Below are 12097 nucleotides of genomic sequence, written 5' to 3' on the forward strand. Positions count from 1 at the left end.
ACAGTTTCATGCGGCTCGTCAAGAGATCCGTTTAGAAGGGTATTCTTACCGTTTATGGTAAATACTGGGGAGTAGCCTAAATACCAAAAACCTAAAAAAAAGGGGGAGGTTTTTAGTGATATTTGGGCAAAAAGGCCAATAAACTAAAGAGTAAGTGAACTGGAACCCCAACGACTGGAAGTTGTACACATTGAGGTGAAGAAACCTACTCCTCACTAGGTGAGTCTTTATTTATCAATTACCAGATAAGTCGGATAATATGCAGCGTCATGCATCTGATAACAGTATCCACATAGCAAAGGTTAGGAGAAAATCTCAACCTCATTGAAAAATAGGGGGAATTATCGAATGTTTATGAGAAGAGTCTAGTAAATCATAGCAACTCAACTTTAAAAATAGGATAGATTTCTCAATGTTAGCCGAATCTAAGGGAGTGATTTTTTTGAGCCCTTTTCAACGGTTTTCTGCCCACCAAACCCACCGTAATTGAATCTCTCATGATATCGGATCTTTTTACCCGAAAAGATAGTAAAACCTCAATTTTGATCAATCTGATCAATCTTTCGGTATCATCGATTTCTCCCTATTATTCGGTACTATGTGTTTGATGATGTGTTCAATTCCAAACCTTGCCAAGATTTCGTAGTCGATCACATCCGACCTCCCCACGCTCCCATACGATTTTTTGAGTTGTGAAATTTCTCCTTGCTATTTAAGTGCACTACCCAATAGTTCCGTTTTGGGCACTATATCTCCGACTAACGTGCCAGCTCGGCTTTCTGTTCGTCTTCGGGTGTCATATAAATACTCTCTGTCAGCACACGACCTCGTTGTAGTGTTCTCAGTAGTGGATTTGTAATTATTCACCTCTTATTGGCTATAGATGAAGGAGATAGGATTTAGACTTTTATGCCGCGTCTCGTTAAGAGTGAAGAAAACTTACACCGCCATCACCACTCTACTCAGCTGTCCCATTTTGTTGCTTCCCCCAGCAAGGACTATGTATCAATAAGCCCATCCAATAATCACATCCACAGAGAATACTTACAAAGACATCATCAACAACAATGAGTGCGAAACCAACCAGCTCTACTAGCGCCGATACTTCCCCAGTCATAGATAATCCCCAGCCGTCCCAAAGCTACTCAACATCGTCAACGTCACCTTCTACTGTTTCAGATGATAGTAGCCATGTTTGTTCCAACTGTGGAACTGCGAAGACTCCGTTATGGAGACGTGCTGCTGATGGCTCGTTAGTCTGCAACGCTTGTGGCCTTTACTACCGGGCGAAAAACTCTCACCGTCCAGTGAACTTGAAACGACCGCCAAAAGTGGTCACTGTATCAAGGAGTGACCTCGAAAATGGAACTTGTAAAGGTGACGGTAGGTGTAATGGTACCGGCGGGGCTCAGGCTTGCAAAGGCTGTCCAGCATTCAATAATAGAGTGATTTCCTCTACATTCAAACACAAACAATCAAATTCCACAGTTAAATCTCCCGATACTTCATCCAACGATGAAGAGGAAAGCTCTGGCTTGCAATCCGTGGCTATAGCTTGCACCAATTGTGGCACCACAGTTACTCCACTATGGAGACGAGATAACATTGGTAATACTATTTGCAATGCCTGCGGTTTATACTACCGGCTACATGGATCCCATAGACCAGTCAACTTGAAAAGGACAATGATAAAAAGAAGGAAACGAGCCATCGCAAAGGAACCGGGACATGCTAAAAATTTAAGCCGAGATGAGTCTCCTGCAAACAACGTCGAGAGGACGATACTGCCTTCTATACGGCAGCTTACAGGCAATATCTTACCTCCTTTAGCCGTTGATTATACCAACCATATTGACACATCCAGGAAAGCCTTTTTCAGCAATATGAATGCGATAAGTGTGAATTCACTGCTCAACGACCACCCCCAGAATGCATCCGAATCTTCAAACCCGTCAACTCCTCCTCCTCCTCCTCTTGACAATTCCACAAAAAACGAACCTTTACCACAGAGATTCCTCAAGTCGCACAAGCCACACAAGCCACATACTCCCCCCCGGATTTCTGATCTTATAAGCAAATAGACCTCAGCCCATGGGTTAATATAGAATTAATTGCAATGTAATTGCTGTATCAGACATCTACCATCTTTTTTCTGTATATTTCAATCTTGTCGCTGAACACGGTCGCGTCTCCCAAGGAATACACACACCAGGGAACTATCAGTCAATGGCTTCGAACCCAAAGGATGGGGGAGATCAGGTCTCAAGAATCCAGCAACTTTATAGAGACAAATATCTCTTTCAAAATCCGCAGTTGCCTCCAACCATAGACCCTTCCAGAGTGGCCAGGCATCGATCTGTCAGCCAAAGACAAAATAGCATACTTGGAGATCCTTTGCCTTTAGACTATTTACCGAAGAAAACTGCCATTAAGGTTGAAACTGCGGCAGCTCCGTGGAACTTTCCAAAGTCAAATCAAGGTTCAAGATCAGGTTCAAGGTCGACCTCTTTAGAATTGGAACGATTGGAACAGGAAGTCGACTCCTCTCTTTTCGCAGATATCAACTCCATAGAGACTAAACTACATGAATTAGAGCACAAATTTCAAAAGGAAATCTTATCCTTGGAATTGGATATTCAAGAAACTTTTATCTCATTAGAGAACCAACTTAAGTCTATAAAGGAAAATTTGGAAACTGCCGAAAAGCTCGGCACTCATAAAAGCCAAGCACCCCAAAATATAGAGGACTATCACAGGCCATTAAACACAGCATATGAATTGCAGAGTAGCCATCTAAATAGGATATCTCGTTGGCCCCCCTCTCAGCTCAATCCTTCAACTAGCTTGCCTCCAAGTAACTCTTGGAGAGCATTCTACATGTTAATAGGAGCGGTCTTCGGAATGCTGGCCTTGCTGGGATCCTTCCTACTAGCAGATTAGTGGTGTCTTTCTCAGTTCAGAAAGAACATCTGTGTGAAATTAATAATGATATGTACAATAGTGTTGAAATAAGAATGAAAAACTCTCCCCATTTACCTCTCTTTAGTCATCATAATCATTAGGAGGTGGTCTAGAGGCTTCACCTCTCATATACATGTCAATAGCTGTACTGAAAGCAGCAAAACCTGCACATCCTAGAAGGGCAGCTTGGGGCCCTGACTTGATAGCTAATCCCGCTCCTGTGATGCACCCTGCAGCCGTACCATTGTACAAATCGTTTTTGGCACGAAGGCTCTCCACTGAGCACTCAACTGCAGAATAAATCATTCCAATGTAGCCGAAGTTTTTGGCACTCGACCAGGACCGACGCCCCATATCAGAGAACTGAAGTTTCATTTGTTGCTTCAAAGGAAGATCTGAAATGTGCTTAACTCCTTCTGAACCAACTGGGACATCATAAGCCATGGATGCCATGAACAGACCGAAAAAACCACCAAGCACAAAACCTGATACTCCACTCATTATGGTCTTTCCTGGGCAGGATTGCATGAAATTTATCATGGCATCGGCTCCTGCTGCAGCTTGTTCCTCCTGCGTCATTTCGGAGTACGGCCTATTATCGGCAGGTCGTATCCCTGTGAATATTACGTTGTTCATGTGGTGGCTCTAGGGGTTGTTGATGGAGGAGAGAGGTATCCATTGCGAGATGAAAAAAAATATACATAAGATTACATAATACAAGGTTGAAAATTTACTGTTTAACTGACACCATAGACGATCTGGTACGTCCCTCCCTGTCAAGAGGTGGTAGGGAGGACTCAATAGTGCCTGATACAGGCAAGGAGCCCATAAGTCCTTTCGATTCTGCAAAGGACGCATTTCTTTCGAAGGCGGGGTCACTCTGGTAGTACTCATCAACTATAGGATGCAGTAAAACAGTTTGTCCCTTGACCGAAAGAGTGCTGTTTGTTGGCACTGTAATCCAGTCTCCCCTCTCAAAGGTTAATGGCTCCGATGCTATCATGATAATGTTCTGGGAACGATCTAAACGTTCCATATGGAATTGTCCCGGCTCATACTCCAAAAATCTTGAGCCTGTGCTAAAATGCAAAGATGCAGCAGCGTCTGTCTTGGAGGTCACATAGCGTGACACTACAATAGATGAACCATCAGTGACAGCAAAATTTAGTAGTGATGGTTCTTTCACAGATGCATCGAGCTCAACCTCCTGTGCCCAGTCTTTAATGAAACCTATAGTCTTTACCAAACATTCTCTCAATATTTTGTGGCCAAGATCTTTTCCTTTGGGGTCATGTCCCATTCTGTGTAAAGTGTCCAAAAACAAGGCAAAGGAACATTCTGAATCTGTGGATCCTTGAATATGTAAGAAGTACTCATCGTCGATATGATTTATTAGTTTTCTCTTCACTTTTGAAAAGTTTCCAATTCCACCGTTGTGCATGAACATAATGTTATGATATGTGAACGGATGACAATTAGTTTCACTGAGAACACCGTACGTAGAAGCTCTAACATGGGCGAACGTTAGACGACTTCTGGTCTTGTCAGCTAATCTTTCCAAATTTAAGTTATTCCAGGCAGGGGTGATGGCCCTGAAAACACAAGGACCGTCCGAATCATGAGCGGCACAGTCATTGTCATCGTCTTCTTCGGTGTAGTAGCCGACCCCAAACCCATCACCGTTCATTGGTCTTCTCATATCAACTCTCAATCTAGAATCAAAAGATTGGTTGATAATAGAGTGGGCTGGACGAGTCAGCAAATTGGCAAGCAGCATAGGCTCTTCACCCTTGAATATAAGGAAACGACACATTACTACACTGAAAGGTGATAACTTTAACTGCAATCTGTGTCCCAAGGAATGAGCCCATACTTGTAGTTCTGATTATGTAATGCCACCTGACCAACTTCCCGATATCACGTGACACGAATCTTTACGATGAGATCTGTCAGGATTATCTTCAAATCGGTGTGGCATTCGACTGAAATTTTACCTGCTTAATAGCTACACTGAGGTGCGGTAACTGCCATGGGTGCAAACGTTGCTGCTGAAGAGGATGGTGACCACATTACAAGCACATTATACAACACAAGAGTAAATTCTATGTTGTACCATGACAGCACCACTCAGGAGCAGGAGGCAGACGTTGATAAGCCTCTCTATCATCACATTAGGCCTACTTTGAGCTCTAACGCATCATTTGAAAACAAAGTGTCTTTTGATACGATGCACACGCCACGGTTTGTCAAAAATGTTCAGACATACGCCCTGAAAGTGAGCCATGCAGAATATAACTACTCCCGTACCAGCAGGACAGTTTTGGTTGCCTATGATGACGAAAGCTGGTCCATGACCGCTTTGAAATGGGTCATCGATGAGTTAATGAACGACGGTGACATGGTAATATGCCTTTGGATAATGGATAGAGAAGAAGACCATTATAAGAATGAGGCTGCGAAACTATTAGAAAGGATGGCTGCTCTCAATGAACATCAAAAGAAGATTGAAATTGTGCTAGAAGTTTCTATTGGCAGGGCCTCTTATTATATTACTAAAGCAACCACGGAGTATGAGCCAGAAATGCTTGTTGTTGGAACTGATCGTTACCATGCTCGGTGGGGGCTGAAAGAACTAATTGCCCCTCAATCAATGTGCAAATATTGTTTGGAATACGCACTTGTTCCTGTGATCATAGTGAATTCTGACTATGAAGCACTGAGTACCAGCCATTCCAACCTTGGTTCGCCGTTACCTGCCATGACCACCGCGCCGTCAGTTAGCGATCTACAATCCCGACTAGAGGAGTTACAAATGTTAGAGACTAATACACAGTACCATAAGCAGTACTTTGCCAACAGATTGAAGACTGTCAAAGTAAACTACAAGGCTCACCATAGAGAGTCTAGAATTGGAAGATCTTTGGAGAAGTTTACGGAAGTTATACGACTACCTCGAGCCAGTTCCCGGTCAAAAACGAGGAATGCTTCAAGAGAAGCCAGTGTTTCCCGATTCAGATAATAATATTCAACTCAGTTCTGAATGTCTTCTATTTGTCTATCTTTTGGGTTCTTAGTATCATAGTTTATGGTTACTGGGCCGTCATTGATTAGAGCTACATCCATCATTGCCCCAAATACTCCATCCTGTACGCTATTTTCAGGCTCTTCGACATGTTTCATTCCATTTTTCAACTTTTCTAAAAACTGTTGATAGAGCTCTAGTGCAATGTGTCCCTTAGCAGCTCTGTGGAAGTCTGGTTTAGACCCCTTCTTTACGTTTCCGTACAAAGTGAACTGGGAGACAGACAAAAGTTGACCCTTTGGCAAATCAGTCACAGATTTTTGCCACATTTTTGATCCGTCGTCTGACTCAAACAGTCTCAGCTTTAACACTGTATTTGCCAATTTGTCAACATCATCAAAAGTGTCTTCATTGCATATACCTACCAAAACCACCAATCCCCTTCCTATTTGGGAAACGACTTTGCCCTCAACGGTTACCGAGGCTGATTTGACTTTCTGGATAACAGCTCTCATCACTTGAGGTTTAAAGTTATAGAGAAGGTAAGCGGTGGAACCAGCTGCAGAAAGTAGAAAGTCGCGAATGCAATATTATTATATACAGATAAAGTACATAGTCCAAAGAACTCTTTAAAAGGACCTACCGTTGTCCACTCCGGATTGCCGTTCAGCGATCCCCCATATGCGGTCCATACGGAGCCCTCCAACATGGTCAGTAACATAGTAATACCTTGGTTTTCCTGTCTCTGGGTCTAAGGCTTTCCAGTTCGGCCAGCTAAACCAGGTAGATGGTCCTGTAATTCGTAAATCTTTGACTTGAACTAACTCGTTGAATGCTTTTCTACCAGACCAGTTAATTTTCTCCATAACCAAGGTTTCGTTCTGTGTAAGGTTTTCCAAAGTCTGTGGTTTGGTGTCGTCATACAGTCTATAGATACGAGACACATAAGGGCTTAAAAGGTAAAGCACCAAGGGGAACGGTATTATACTGACAACAGCTAAAGTTGTGGATGCAGGGAGCGCAAATAGCCCTGTGTCCAACATAAGCTTGCTGAAGTAAAGCCCTGCTAAACCAAATCCCAGAGTTACTCTCTTCGCTGTAGCAACCATTTGCATACCAGGCGACTCGTACAGCGGGGAATGACCTTTACGAAACTTCTCGTCCAATGGCTTATCTGCAAACCATGAGTTTTGGGTTCGAACTTTCACTATTTGGTTGGCCTTCAGCTCGTGTTTGATGGGGTTAACCGATTCGATATCGATATTCCTAGCAGCGTTGGAGAAAGAGAACATGCGGATACTTTTTGGGCTTAGTGGCCTAGCCATAGAAGTCAGGACACCACTCTGTAACGGGCGGCCCCTTATGGCCTGTCCGAAAGGTAGACGATGTAGCATTTGTTGGACGGACTAAAAAGAGAAACTAAAAGATTGAACTACTAATGGGTTTCGAGCAATTGCTAAGTTAGTTCCTCTAACATTCAACCCTTCTACAAGAGAAAAAAGAAAGACACAATTGATGTTCACGGTTATATCAGGCGGAACTTCAACGAACGAGCTGGTTAATCTTTTCGAATCCATATCCAACTCTGTGTCTTATATTCTGCCAATTAGTGATAATGGTGGTTCAACATCTGAATTGATTCGTGTCATTGGAGGCCCGGCAATTGGAGATGTCAGATCTCGCATCACAAGGCTAATACCTAATCCTGTCTACAAGCACTTCTTCTCCTATCGGCTGCCAGAAGAAGAGCAACAAGCAGAAATTGAATGGAATGAAATAGTCAGTGGAACACATCAAGTATGGAAGAATATTGAACTGCCTATCAAAGAGCTGATAAGGTCATTTTTGATCCATATTCATATGGAATTGCTTAAGAAATCAAGGCCTGGGGCTCGCAACTTTAACTTTGCTAAGGCTAGTATTGGCAATATGTTTTTAAGCGGCGCTAGATTATTTGTGGGATCCCTTGATTCTGCTATTGAACTGATGTTGAGGATTTGTAATATTCCACAGAATACCAGTATTTTGCCTTGTCTCAACACCAACTTTACCTACCATATCAGTGCTGTGCTGGAAGACGGCTCCATAATTACGGGCCAGTCTCAAATTTCCCACCCAATCAGCAAAACCGTCAAGGATCAAAATTTTGAAATTTCATCCACTAACGGTCAAAATACTCCCACTCCATCATCTCACACCGCATCGTCGTTCAACGATTACCAGATGATCAGAAAACTTCTAATTGACAATCATGAACGTGATAATGAGAACGAGTTTGCTGTTCCTGTTTATACGCATCCCGAACTGACAAAATCTCAACTGCATTTTACTAAAGATGATTCCATCCCTCTCCCGTCTCCCATCCGACGGGTGTTTTATATTTCTCCTTACGGGGAAGAAGTCTTCCCTGTTGCACAATCCAGAGTTATTAAGGCAGTTGATTCGGCTGAAACTGTTGTTTACTCAATTGGCTCGTTATTTACCAGTATAATCCCGGTGCTAATATTGCAAGGTATGGGACAAGCTATTCTATCAAAGAAAAGGGGTAATAAAGTTCTTTTACTCAATGGTTCATACGATAGGGAAACTTTCACCATGACTGCGTTAGATTTCGTGAAGCATATACACGAAGCGCTGGACTATAGTATGTCGTTACAGAACGGAAAGCTATCGAAAACAAAACGCACAAAATACAGAGATTTTATCACTCATGTTTTCTATCCTGAGCAAGGAGAAATCTTGGTTGATGCTGATGAATTGGCGCAACATGGAATTAAAGGTGTACCAGTGAAAGGCCAGTCTACATACGATTTGGATGACTTAGAGATGAAACTGTCCATCATTCACAACAAAGTGTTATTTACAAACTAACTACAAGGCATGTCATCAGTCGATCCATCTAATAAGGCCATCTCATCTTCGTCCATTTCGTCCCTACATAATTAATAATACCCTCTATATAATAATCGAGCAGTGGCCCCAACCCTGACCGGACCCCAGATTACATTGAAATTTTTAGCGTCCCAACACCAGATAAAGCTTCGTATGACATGACCAATGGAAAATGATAAGTTTCTAATACACTAAAAGCCATCATCACAAAATGGTTCTTTGGTACAAGAATCAGCACATATTCAATCATGATTTTACCACTGTATCGCTTGCTTACCTGAACCGGTATCCTAATCCGTATTCCACTCACGTTCTATCGATAGACACTCTCAACAGACATATTGACAAAGATGGCAAACTACACCAAACGAAACTTATCACCAAGACCGGAAGACTACCACAGTGGGTAAAGCCCTTTCTGGGCAAGATCTCTCATTCTAACATTTTGGAAATGACTGAGATCGACCCTGTGTCTCAGACAATGAATACGTACACCCGAAATTTGGACCATACAAGGATCATTCGGATTGAAGAATACACAACCTTCCAATATGACAAAGAATGTCAAACCACCACATGCAAGAGTAAAGTTAAGTTTTCCAGCGGATTCAGAGGATTTGGGGTCAAGAATCGTATTGAAAAATGGTCACATAGTAAATTTGATGAGAATATTAGTAAGTCCAGGCAAGGGTTGAAATTTGTCATGGAGAACATCAAGTACAGGTTGAATAATAGAACCTTGTCCAATATTTAAGTTATGTATATATATGGTTAATCAAAAACTGCAGACTAAAATGAAATGGTAGGACAATTCTAAGCAAAACTCAAGTTCCAGCCTAATTTCTTAACAATTTCGTACCAGTCGATATTCTTGCTTCCTGTGGGATTCATCATCCAGACCTGTTCCATGATAATCTTTGTTCGTTCCACATTCCCATACCGATATCGATCCAGGTATTCGTCAAACTTATCTCTGACCAATTTACGATCCTTTTTAGTACAGCAATTCATTCCGCATATGAACAATGGGAAACAGAGACAACTTTCTACGGGAGAATTGAGAACATGGTCCAAGTACTGGGACATCTCGCATACCAGTAACTGAATGGGCAATGAAGTCGCAGGATTTTTCAATACTGACTGCTGTACATGAAGTTTAGCAGCAAGCTGAAAAACTTGAAACAATGATAGTTGCAAGTTCAAGTCTTTAGACGGCAATGTCCGTAAAAACTCCATATTAGGGTGGCAGTCATCAATGCGTTTCAGTATATCATTTGCCTTTGTATTGATATACGAAAGAGCCTCATGGCGACTTTCAAACTCAGCTGCAACACTTTCATCAGATGTACTTCCGGATGTTGAGGAAGTTCCAGGAATGTCTGTAGCATAATCAAATTCTGGAGAATCCAAACTGTTTGCGTGTCCCAAATATTGATTAGTTAGAGTATTGGTGGTTCGTTTCAGTAAGTGTTTAACTTCAGTGGCCAAACTACTGATTTCGGCAATAATTTGAAATAATGGTTTTGATATTCCATGAAGTGGGTCTAATCCGAACTTACTGAAATTGACGACCCTGGCGTATTCCTCTAAAGAAAAGAGTAATCCTCTTTCACTTGCACTGCTAGTCAGAATGTCGTGATAGGCCATATTTGCTATCAACCAATGCTGACTTTGAGACTCGTTGAAGCTACTCAAACCACCGTTGCGTTTCACCAACCTCGCCGCTTGTTCCAAATAACTTCCCCAGTTTTTTACGTCTCCTTTACATATTTCAGCACCACATATTATCAGCAAGCTAGCTAGTCGCATATTGACACGATTGTGCCTTGAAAGCCATTTGGTGGCCGTGTTCTCTGGTTCTGTATTGTTCTCGTTAATCTTGGTATCGCTTATGTACTTTAGAGCCTTGTCCACATATACGTTACCCCTAGCTTGGTGGTGATTTCCCATGTGAAAAGAGGACCAAGCCAAAATTCCATATAGGCATCCCAAATCGTAATGTGCCATGGGTAAGAAGATTTTCAAATAAAGATTCTCGTTCTCAGGAACAATCGATATTATTCTCGACAGTCTACGCTTGAAATAATCATAGTACATGATATCCTGTGAGTTCAAGACACTTAAAGTAGTAGTCGCAATCAAGGACGGATTGTCTATGATTTCTAAATGGTTGTGTGGTTGTGTGGAGTTAGCAAACTGATTTTTATTTTCCTCTAGTAGCTCGACTCGGTTGCTCTCATATAGTGGTCTGTATTGGCTGTTGTTTTCAACATTGTGATTATTATTGTGGGTATGATGATGATGATTAACATTATTCGAAAAGTCAATGTCCTTGCTCATTTCAGCTTCGAACTCTTGTTGATAAGTGGGCAAAAACTCGCTATCCAGATGTAGATCAGGCAGGTCGTGCAATGAAGTCCCAGCTTCTCCGTTTTCAATATTTGGAGATTTCATCATAAATGGAGAAAAGGGAAATTGGTTGCTGAATTGAGAAAATAGATCATGTATGGAGTGTGACTTGTGGAGAGAATTTGGTGAGTCAACATGATCTGTATGTGGAATATGAGATGGTTGCGATGCGCTAGCTAAAGGCACCCCGGTGAATTCTTCTGATAAGGGCATTTCGGGTGCCAACGGTGTCAAAGGGTTAAATACAACTTTGTTCTGTTTATTTGAAGATGACTTGGGGCGTTTTTTGTTTCGCCGTCTGCATTTGTATTCCTCTTCCATAACTAGTATTTCTGATTTGATGCGCTTGGTCTCCTCAGGTGTCATAGTATCGTTTAGGTACTTGCAAGGCCTGTTCAGTCTGGCACAATCTCCACATATTGGTTTCGACTCATCACATCTCTTCTTTCGAACTTTGCAGGTTACACATCCATTCCTAGACCGTTTTTTCAGCGAAATAGAATCAGCGTTCTCGATTAACAAGTGCTCTTCCATTTTCTGCGTTTTTGCAAACGCCTTCGAAGGTTTCTTAACCTTTTGCGGTTTCTCTTTGAACTGGAAAGTTACCAGCATGTTGTACCAGATTAGATTAGGAGGCTTCCAAAAAAGCAGATAGAATTTGGGAAAGTCGCGAAACCAATAAAAAGGAGAAACGGCCCAGCATGCGTGGGGCATTCGAACGCACCTTGAGAAAGGGGAAATTGAGCATTGGGTCATCGAGACCCTAGTCTGATCTGTTCATTTTGAGACATTTGTGGAAACTCATGTGGGTTC

The 12097-nt window shown here is 42.0% G+C and overlaps 10 protein-coding genes across 10 annotated transcripts; 5 read left to right on the plus strand and 5 right to left on the minus strand.

The window, feature by feature from the left end:
* Positions 1-1067: 1067 nt before the first annotated feature.
* On the plus strand, positions 1068-2081 carry PAS_chr1-4_0395 (Transcriptional activator of genes regulated by nitrogen catabolite repression (NCR); the record flags this gene model as incomplete). The annotated part of the gene is made up of 1 exon (XM_002490476.1): positions 1068-2081. One exon carries the CDS (start codon positions 1068-1070, stop codon positions 2079-2081), a length of 1014 nt encoding a protein of 337 aa, XP_002490521.1.
* Positions 2082-2226: 145 nt separating this feature from the next.
* PAS_chr1-4_0396 (Hypothetical protein) lies at positions 2227-2940 on the plus strand (the record flags this gene model as incomplete). Its single annotated transcript, XM_002490477.1, has 1 exon — positions 2227-2940. The coding sequence occupies one exon, from the start codon at positions 2227-2229 to the stop codon at positions 2938-2940; it is 714 nt and encodes a 237-aa protein (XP_002490522.1).
* A 102-nt stretch (positions 2941-3042) lies between these two features.
* Positions 3043-3597, minus strand: PAS_chr1-4_0676 (uncharacterized protein; the record flags this gene model as incomplete). Its single annotated transcript, XM_002490478.1, has 1 exon — positions 3043-3597. One exon carries the CDS (start codon positions 3595-3597, stop codon positions 3043-3045), a length of 555 nt encoding a protein of 184 aa, XP_002490523.1.
* Positions 3598-3691: 94 nt separating this feature from the next.
* Positions 3692-4774, minus strand: PAS_chr1-4_0397 (putative glutamine amidotransferase; the record flags this gene model as incomplete). Its single annotated transcript, XM_002490479.1, has 1 exon — positions 3692-4774. One exon carries the CDS (start codon positions 4772-4774, stop codon positions 3692-3694), a length of 1083 nt encoding a protein of 360 aa, XP_002490524.1.
* Positions 4775-4990: 216 nt separating this feature from the next.
* Positions 4991-5980, plus strand: PAS_chr1-4_0398 (Hypothetical protein; the record flags this gene model as incomplete). The annotated part of the gene is made up of 1 exon (XM_002490480.1): positions 4991-5980. One exon carries the CDS (start codon positions 4991-4993, stop codon positions 5978-5980), a length of 990 nt encoding a protein of 329 aa, XP_002490525.1.
* Positions 5981-5991: 11 nt separating this feature from the next.
* Positions 5992-6498, minus strand: PAS_chr1-4_0399 (D-Tyr-tRNA(Tyr) deacylase; the record flags this gene model as incomplete). Its single annotated transcript, XM_002490481.1, has 1 exon — positions 5992-6498. One exon carries the CDS (start codon positions 6496-6498, stop codon positions 5992-5994), a length of 507 nt encoding a protein of 168 aa, XP_002490526.1.
* Positions 6499-6612: 114 nt separating this feature from the next.
* PAS_chr1-4_0677 (uncharacterized protein) lies at positions 6613-7377 on the minus strand (the record flags this gene model as incomplete). Its single annotated transcript, XM_002490482.1, has 1 exon — positions 6613-7377. The coding sequence occupies one exon, from the start codon at positions 7375-7377 to the stop codon at positions 6613-6615; it is 765 nt and encodes a 254-aa protein (XP_002490527.1).
* Positions 7378-7498: 121 nt separating this feature from the next.
* Positions 7499-8854, plus strand: PAS_chr1-4_0400 (uncharacterized protein; the record flags this gene model as incomplete). Its single annotated transcript, XM_002490483.1, has 1 exon — positions 7499-8854. The coding sequence occupies one exon, from the start codon at positions 7499-7501 to the stop codon at positions 8852-8854; it is 1356 nt and encodes a 451-aa protein (XP_002490528.1).
* Positions 8855-9086: 232 nt separating this feature from the next.
* PAS_chr1-4_0678 (uncharacterized protein) lies at positions 9087-9629 on the plus strand (the record flags this gene model as incomplete). Its single annotated transcript, XM_002490484.1, has 1 exon — positions 9087-9629. The coding sequence occupies one exon, from the start codon at positions 9087-9089 to the stop codon at positions 9627-9629; it is 543 nt and encodes a 180-aa protein (XP_002490529.1).
* Positions 9630-9688: 59 nt separating this feature from the next.
* On the minus strand, positions 9689-11896 carry PAS_chr1-4_0401 (transcriptional regulatory protein; the record flags this gene model as incomplete). The annotated part of the gene is made up of 1 exon (XM_002490485.1): positions 9689-11896. The coding sequence occupies one exon, from the start codon at positions 11894-11896 to the stop codon at positions 9689-9691; it is 2208 nt and encodes a 735-aa protein (XP_002490530.1).
* Between the last annotated feature and the right edge of the window lie 201 nt (positions 11897-12097).

Source organism: Komagataella phaffii, chromosome 1, assembly GCF_000027005.1.
Source record: "Komagataella phaffii GS115 chromosome 1, complete sequence".
In the NCBI taxonomy this organism is placed as follows: Eukaryota; Fungi; Ascomycota; class Pichiomycetes; order Pichiales; family Pichiaceae; genus Komagataella; species Komagataella phaffii.